Source organism: Gavialis gangeticus, unplaced genomic scaffold (genome assembly GCF_001723915.1).
Source record: "Gavialis gangeticus isolate Ggan-Ray unplaced genomic scaffold, GavGan_comp1, whole genome shotgun sequence".
In the NCBI taxonomy this organism is placed as follows: domain Eukaryota; kingdom Metazoa; phylum Chordata; order Crocodylia; family Gavialidae; genus Gavialis; species Gavialis gangeticus.
The window spans coordinates 41,967,528-41,976,260 of record NW_017729008.1 but is presented as its reverse complement, the minus strand read 5'-3'; the positions used below and the strand labels follow the sequence as shown (position 1 = coordinate 41,976,260).

At 46.9% G+C, this 8,733-nt stretch overlaps 2 protein-coding genes across 2 annotated transcripts in view; both read right to left on the bottom strand.

Annotated features, from left to right (window-relative positions):
- The window catches only part of COPG2 (coatomer protein complex subunit gamma 2), a 770,521-nt gene that overhangs the window by 562,747 nt on the left and 199,041 nt on the right, over window positions 1-8,733 (bottom strand). The gene's annotated exons all lie outside the window — the stretch shown is intronic.
- NET1 (neuroepithelial cell transforming 1) overlaps window positions 3,324-8,733 on the bottom strand; it is a 13,054-nt gene continuing 7,644 nt past the window's right edge. The window contains exons 5-10 of the mRNA XM_019509645.1: window positions 8,320-8,416; window positions 8,120-8,196; window positions 7,387-7,644; window positions 6,953-7,123; window positions 5,674-5,860; window positions 3,324-5,327 (exon numbers count right to left, since the gene is read on the bottom strand). Of these exons, the coding sequence (XP_019365190.1) occupies window positions 4,924-5,327; window positions 5,674-5,860; window positions 6,953-7,123; window positions 7,387-7,644; window positions 8,120-8,196; window positions 8,320-8,416 (1,194 nt within the window). The 3' untranslated portion in view covers window positions 3,324-4,923. The remainder of the gene's footprint in view (window positions 5,328-5,673; window positions 5,861-6,952; window positions 7,124-7,386; window positions 7,645-8,119; window positions 8,197-8,319; window positions 8,417-8,733) is intronic.

Genomic DNA, 8,733 nt, shown 5'->3' with positions numbered 1-8,733 from the left:
GGCATTAGCATCTTTTGTCCGAGGTGCCCCCAAGCCCTGCTGGGTTACAGCGCCCCGTGGGCTCTCACGTGGGCTCTTCTAGCAAGAGCGGATGGCATCAAAAGAGGAACATTTGCCTCTTGCTCCACTTCCCCTCCTCCTCCTCCCCCCTTCCGGAGATATTTCATCACTTGCTGATTTAAACCATGAAGAAGTGAGGCTGGAAGGGATCTCCAGAGGCCACATCTAGTCCAACCCCTGCCTGAGGCAGGACCAGCCCCAGCCAAACCATCCCATACAAACCATCAGCTAACCTCTTCCTAAAACTACCGTCGACCCTGAAACAACGTGAGACGTCACACCCCAACCTGCCGCAGGTAAAGCACGAGCACCACGGCAGCTGATGTGGCTGTGCTTCTAGAGAAGGATGTTAACGCATGCCCTGCTTCTACAAAAGGACGTTACTATATCCCAGGCAGAGCTGTGCCGCCTGCTAGAGAGGAAGGCAAACCCCCCGCAGTCTGCACCAATCTGAGCCAGGGGTAAAAATCCTTCCTGACCCTCATACAGCATCAGTCTGACCCTGAGAAGAGGGGCAAGACCCTCCAGCCAGGAACCTAGTAAAGGAAAGGTGAGCTCGTGGGTAAAAAGAGGGAAATCCAGACAACACAGGGCCACGGCATAGTTCTGCTGCAGGCTCCTTGGCAAGTCACTTAAGGTCAGATCTACATCACTTGACCACCTGGCACGTGCCTAAGCAGCACCCTATCAAGAACAATGCCTTGTGTCTGCCCAGGCACTTGAGCGTCTGAAGGCGTCTAATAACTTTACATTGAGGCCCACCCATCTGCTCCTGCAAAAGCCCGGGGGTGTTGCCATCTTGGTAGACCTCCTTCAGCAGCTGTCTTCTGCCCAGCGCGGTTGGGAGTCCTAAATGAAGCCCTGACAGCACCAAGGGAGGGGATGATGCCCAGCTCTTCTGCAACAGTGCAATGGTTATAGCACTCGCTCAGGGAATAGGAGTCCGGGGTTGCCTTATCCCAAGGGGATTCAAACCATGTGGGTCCTAACTCCCCTGGCTAGAAGCATGACTTGGATGGGGGAAGGGTGCATTCCTCACCCTTCCTGATGAAGCTGTGCCCAAGCATGGGGCAAAGGGGAGGGTAAGCAAGGGGGACCACGACTGCAGACCGATGCTGCGGGCGCTTCCCTGGGGAGGATAGGCCTGGGCTCCAGCCCTTGCTTCCAGTGCGTTTTATCCAGGAACACTTTAGTGCAAAATGCATGTGGATTGCACAACTAAAAGACCCGCTTGTGGTCCCTCTGCCTCCATTTCTTGGGCACATTGGCACAGCTTCACCAGGAGGGAAGGGGAGTGTTGCCCCAGCCTGGTGGTCAGGGCAGTGTCTGAGGAGGCAGGAGACTGGGGTTGAGCCCCAAGATCCCAGGTCCTGAGAGCTCCTCCCCAGCAAGGTGGAGACAGGATACCCCTGAGCACAGTCACCCCTGCATTTCCAGACACAGTTGGGCTGAACTGACCACTATTAGTCCACTAGTGCCTCAGTTCCCCATCTGTGAAATGGGGATGATGGTGCTGCTTGGCCTCACAAGGGCTTTGTGGGGAAAGGGACATTAAAGAGATGCGGGGGGGGGGTATCCACTCATCTTTGCTCTCCATTAAGCCAGTGGCTGCTGGTAAAGCCAGCGGGGGAAACACCTGGCAGGTGGAAGAGGCCAGCCAGTCCACCAGCTCCGTCCCACGTCCTTGACATTGAGAAAGCAGCAAGTGCTGCTCCACGTGGCAGGAAGACGACCGGAAAGCACTCGCTTTTGTCTGCTCCCCTTGCTCTTGGGTCACCCTCCCTGAGGAACTGGTCAAGCTAACGCTTCGGGGCAGCGACAGCCCAAGGGTAGCCCCCATCGACTGCTAGTTTTAGCAACAGGGGTGGGACGCACCAACTAATGAAAGCAAAGCGCGCGCCTCTCCTCTCCAGGAAGAGGCCAGCCGTCTCTGCCGGACCAGCGTGCAGCAAGGGACACGCTGCCATGTCTCGACTAGGATGGCTTGGGGGTTAACTTCCTCCTACATGCCCCAAAAGGGGGAAAAAAGTGTCACCCACCAGAACCCCCTCATAACAAAGACTTAAGAGCCACTGCCAGCTGCTGCTTCGATGATTGCTAATCCACGCCGGCACCAAATAAGGTCTCCTGCTCCTCAGGGCTTTCAGGAGGAGATTAGGCAGCCCCTGGGTATTCGTTCCCAGAAGCATGCCTGGAATGTCAGCTACAGCCAAACCGTGGGGAGGTAAGAGACCGGCAAGTCCCCAATCCAAGCACACATGTATTCCTTGTTTTTCGGACTCCGCTTTCTGCATCAACAGGCATGGATCCTTTCGCCTCTGGACTTCCAAGTGCTTCCAATTAAAAAGGCGGCCTTTCTAGGGGGCCGTGCTGCAAAATGGAACAGTTAAGCATGCCAAGAGCCGGGGGGCCAGAAACTAGCATTGGGCTTTGCAGTGTTTATGGATCAAAACCCTTCCTGTCTAAACGTGGCTCCCGTCCACTTCATAACATGCCATTCCTTCCTTCCCCATGTGGCCAAACTCTCCCTGGCTGGGTCTTGAGCATTTTTTGCTTCCCCTCGAACGTGTCCTGCTAGTGGCTACCACCCACGAGGCTTGGGTAGGGATTGCTCCAGGAGAGCTCAGAGTGGTTCTAGGTGATGCTTTAGTACACATAGGAGCTCCCCTCCCCGCAAGGCTGGAGCACGCTCATTTTCCAGTTAGTGTAGCAGAATTGCCTAGGAAGGGATTAGGCCTGTGGCTCCATCCTCGGCATTGTAGTGTCAGCCTCAACACCCAGTGCAGGGGATGCTAGGAGAACCAGATGCATTTTCTTTCTTGGCATGGTCGCAGCCTTCCTTAGTGTGACGTGCTCGACACCGTTTTCCACAGCCCTGTGTAGAGCAACTCAGGTAATGGACTATTGCTAAACTGCCCAATAGTCCATCAGACTCAGGTGTGCTATGCGGCCTCTCCCTTCAGCTTTCCTTAGAGGGGTGCTGGGTCTATTCTTGGTGGCTTAGAAATCAACTTGGGAGGAACAATAAGTCATTGTCAACTGTGGCTTCCCTCCCTGGTGCTTTGACTGGGCGAGCTTGAAAGCTGCATCGCAACATGAATAGGATCTGTAGGATCCGCGAAGTGCGTTGGGGAAAAAAAAAAAGAAAAACGTTCCTCAGTGAAAAAAGTGTCAAGGCTACAAATCTGGGATGAGGATTTTCCTCAAGAATGTTAAAATTCCTGCCCCCCTTGCCGCCGCAAGCACACACAGGACAAGGAAGATGCTGTCAGGAATTTAATTGTACTTGGCACTTCACACTGTACAAGACATTTACAGAGAACCCTGTTTTGTTGCCTTTATTTACAACGTCTTCTGCCCTCCACCACTCCTGGCCAATGCATTCATCCTTTCCAGCCAAGTTGCAGCTCTTGAAGCACTGATTTCCTGCAGTGCTTGAGGATCCTTATCTCATGCCGTCATTACCAATTTAGCTAAAAGAAAACTTTGTTTGAACCATAACTATTGCTAATGCTTCATCAGACGCCTACTGAGAGGCCTTTCCTCATCTCTTTGCCTAAGACTATCGAAACGCATCAACCTTGTCATGCATCACCACTTGCTTCTCCTCTCAACAATTTGACACCAAACACTTCCTGCCCTCCATCCACCTACGACATACAATAATAAGCCTTCACATTTGCCTCTTGTGCTCCCCCGTGTTCCAATTAAGAACAAGACTTAATTCTGAAACCAAAAACAAAAAGGCAAAACTCTCCTCTCCTCTCTCATTTACCCTAAATCAACGCTTCTGTCTACCCCCGACCTTTCTGCGACATCCCCAAAACCTTCAGATCACCAATGCAGTTCCTCTTTCAGCAATTCAGAGCATGCACAAGCTGGTTACAGTCAGCATGTCAAACAACTTGGACTGCTCCGTTAAGTGAGTTATCCTACCCACTCAAAACATTATGGCTTGGCTTCACCGCGCAAAGTTTTGAACAGGCTTTAAAAAAAAAGTATGTACAAAGACATTTTTGAACAAAAAAAGATTAAGGACTTGAAAGGAAATGCCATGTTTGAAAGTCACGATACAATAAAATGAAACAAACATACAAAAGGAAGTCTTTAAAAAAAAAAAGAAGCTATTTTAAAATAAAATAAAAAAACAACTTAAATACCTGGCAGGTTATGTAAATTAAAATGAGGAATGTACAATGAACAAAGATGAAAAATTCCAGTAGGTAAATGGAAAACCTATTGAGCCGGAGTCTGTTTCTCCAAGAGTGCCATATTGTTGCACGAATTAAAACACCACACTGCAAACCATGCACAAGTTCAAAACGTGACTGGGTTTCTCGAGTTTAAGTTGGAATTGAAAATCTCTTTCACAATGTTGATCCCAAAATTGTGAAAGGTGTCACACACTCTCAGCAGTTCCTTATCTTGGTGGGTTTGGATTTCCTTCAGAGGACCACACTTCTGCTGACTCCCAAAAAACAGCCTTACTGAATGTCTTCCAGTCTCAAGTACTGTTCGTATTAATGCTTTGGAAACCTGAAGTCTACTCTTCAGGTCTGCCATTAAAGAACAGTAAAGAGCAGGAGAAATTTGGAACTGCTGTTTGAATTGCAGTCAGAGTCAAGGTGGCCACACGTGCTTCAGAAAAAACAGACTCCAGATCGACAGCGTTCACTGTATACCAATAGCTGCCATTACACACACGTACAAAACACACACACACACACACACACACACACACACGTTCACACAAAGACATGTTTGTTCAGCAGAGTAACCTCATTATGCTCACGTTACAAGAAAAAATGTACACATTATTTATAAATAAACAATTCTTCCTCAAAGAAGTCCTTTGGCTCCTTCTTAAACTAGCGTTTCTTTCCGTTTGCTGCTGAGCTGCTTCTCTCTCACTTTCCTGTGCCCGGAGAACGTTCTGTGCGTTTTCCCGTTCTCGGCTTCGTCTGTGTCCACAGTCGAGCAACATTCAGCGGTGTTTTCGTCTATCTCCATCTCAAGGATTCCAGACATGGCCGACTGCCTCCTCTGGACCTTGGTGTTGGATGCAGCTGAGTTGTTCTCTTCCGACTCCTCGCTGAGCTCCGGCAGCTCCTTCAGGTCTGCCGAGGAGGCAGTAGTCCGCTGGAAGGGCATGATGGCCGTTCTGATGCAATTAACCCACTGCTGCTTGTGGAAGATGTCGTTGGCTTGTAGCGTGTGGGATTGGCCTGGGCTGGGGTCTTGGAAGCGAACTCTGAAGATATTTTTTGCTAAACAGAAGAAAAAAAGGAAAAGAAAGTCAGTTCGGTAATTCTGGACTTAAAACGATTTTGTTCTACTACTACCAGCTTAAGTGTTCATATACCATGGTTATGAAAGAACACCAAGGCGAGAAAGTCTGAGATGATGACAACAGAATAATGCATCCGAGTTGTCAGATGAGACATTTCAGACAAAAATATATGACAGCCAGATATAAAACTGCCTTCACTGTGGCCATCTAAAAGGAAGAGGGCAATGAACATCACTTGACTTGACAAGGATGCAAGTGCATAGGGAACTATTGTAAAAAAAGGGAGATGCTCCATTTCAAGTTTTGTGACCAGGGTTTTGTACCTTTATCTGAATTGCCGAAAGCTCCCCTGAAGGATCCTCCCATTTTCACGTCCCCATCCTGCAGATCCTCCAGCACCAACTCCTGAACTGGGATCGGTTGTCTGTACACCTGGTAGGAGTGACGCTCGTTCCGAGTCACCGGCCGTGTTAAGACCAGGATGTCTTGGAAGAGGAAGACGTACAGTTTCTGGAAAGAGATAAACATTGGAGATGTGAATTTACAGTTTTGTGTTAGAGAGGTTCCGTATTCAGAACTGCTCCCCACGCACAAACTTGAGGCTATGTATCATTAGTCCTACACTAACCCCATTACAATTTCCTGTTGTTGCACTCAAAATACAGAGCTTCTGACAACTGTGACATCTTCAAGATGGTGAGGCCTGACTCTGTTCTTGGCATAAAGCCACTGTGCTTGAGGAAGTCATCTCTGATTTACACTGGTGTATCTACATTCTCCGACTTAAGTGCTTCAGGAAATCATTTTGCTCTCAGATTTAAAATCTCCTCAGAGCTACCAGTTGGAAACTAAGCAGAATATTAGGAAAGAAACAAACTGATAACGAGGATGTGATTTTCCTTGGTCTTAGCAGCTTAACACTGCAAAGTATTTCCAACGAAACAGCAAAGCTTGACATTTAATATTAATAGCTGGACTTTTTAACAGTTTGACAAATTAAACCCACGTAGAAGACAGATGCCAAGACGAGCCATTTCTGAGAGCGACACCAACCCAGCCTTCACAACACTGCTGCTAGCAGATGTTGCTACGCTTACGGGTATTTGTGGAGCAGATTTAAAACAAAAACAAAACCCAAAAAAACCCAAAAAACTTTGCTTGAGCAGAAATGGACAGGCTAGGAACCATCAGGAAGGGCTAGGAGCTCAACTGCATAACTGGGAATGTTAATGTCCCTTCCAAGCAAGTGGTCAAGCAGAAAGTCTCTCTCCATTAATGGGAAGATGCATAGCCTCCTTAATACAAAAAGTCTTCTGCTAATTACAACATCCTAAGGTGGTTGGAAACACCAGCAGCTGTTGGCTTTTCCTTAAAGCTGAAGCACAGCAGAACATCACACCCATTCTCTTGTGATGGGTTTTGGATTAGTGATACTAGCATCCTCTAAAGTTAGAAGTGATGGCTTAAGGGTCCCAGCCCTACTCTGGCAAACAAGCAGCGCTGATGTGTCCTTCCCACATAGGAGGAATGGAGTGGAAGGAAGAGCACCAGTCACAGGTTTTCAGACTGAACCTTAGACATCAATATATTAGAAGAACTTACGTGGCCATTCTTATTCTTCAGCTCCCCATGGCACAGCAACACCTTGCTGGTTTCAATTCTAGGGTCCTTCTGCTTGTCATCCAGATACTCCAGTTTGTCAATATAATACTGGCACTCTGACTCTCCCTTCTTCAAGTTGATGTCTGAGAGGACTCTTTGGATTATAGTGATCTAGAAAATAAAATGTTAAAAAAAAAAACTTAATTGCATAATGATTTGTGTTTTACTTTTATCCCCGGTTTAAAACTCTGCTGCAATGCTTGGGTTTCCTTGTGCAAGCGCTTGGGAATGTCTCTCATTGGATTTCAATGGGACTAGTACCTGTGTAACTGGGCTTACTAGAGAAACCATACCCCTACATCATTTAGGGTGTAAGAGAGCTCTCTTACAGCCCAAGTGCTATATGATTACACACGATCACCATTATTACTTACAGCTTCTTTCAGAATTTGGACATCAGGATGATCTTTTGGAGTATGTTTAAGAATTTCTTTCAAGAGCAGTGGGTATTTGACTAGCCGACTTCGAGGGATATCCAGGAAGCTCCACAGGTCCAGCTTGCGGCTGAAAGGGGATTCAAGACAGCGCTGAAGGAAGTCCTGGACTCTTCGGTCTTGCTTCTTCTGATCCAGAAGAGCTTTGGCTGCCAGTTGGTTACTGCAATAGCCTTTGTAGGCATTCAGTCCTGGTAACTAAAGAAACAGCAGGACACTATTAGTTAAACTCCCTTGAAAGTATTGAGCACATGAATATGGCAGACTGTTCCCCCTTAACAGAGTATTATAACTAAAAATAAGAAACAACAATGGCATTTTTATGCAGATTATGTTTTGCATGAGGGAAGATAGATTCAGAAACGTCAACTTCCTTTGAAGTTTAGACACCTGAAATCATCTCATTGATAAACCTCCCAGAAAACAAGCATTCAACATAAATCAAGAAATCATTACAAGGTGTCAAACAGCATAGTTAGATCTGTAGAGTTTCCCTGACCTGTCAAAGTCAATAGACTCCCAATGACTTGCATGTTGCTAGGATTGCATCCCAGATCATTAAGCTTATGGCAACCAAATTATGTTACTCTATAGCTTAGAATTGTGTGGCTCCATCTTAATTTTAGCTGACTGATACCAGTCATCATTTGAGTGAATAACCAAGGGGACTCACCCATTTGACAAGAATGGGCCCGATCTGCTCCACTGTTCCATCTGGTCTTGTTGCTTCTCCTAACCTTGCCAAGAAGTCTGGAATCAAGAACACAGATGATTACCACGAGTGCCTCAGGAAGTGCTTATGCCTGAAATAATAAAGCATAGATGCCAAGTACTCTTCACCAGACTTCAGACTTTCACTGTTGCTGCTCTTACCTTCATGGAGAGGGATATATGAATCCAAGTCCCCGAATATGTGAGTCAGTTCCTCCTCTGACATGATAGACAGCTTCAACATGGGGTCATGATAAGCCTACGGAAGAAGATTGGTGCCGAATTATATCACAGTCTAAACAAAATAATAGCAGGGCACTGGGTAATTTGAGGGAAAATACATGCGTCTTATGTGCAGCACAGGACTGATTAAGCACTTGCTGGCTGTTTCACTGACTCTGATGGGTGTCAATACCAGAACCACAAAATACCAGATACCTACAAATCTGGTATCTGTATACCAAATATTGATAGATAACAGATACCAGAACCATAAAAGCTAAGAGATTCTAAGTGCCCAAGTTGATTTTCTTATGTAGAGAAGAGCATTTGAAATATTTGGGGGGGGGGGGGGGG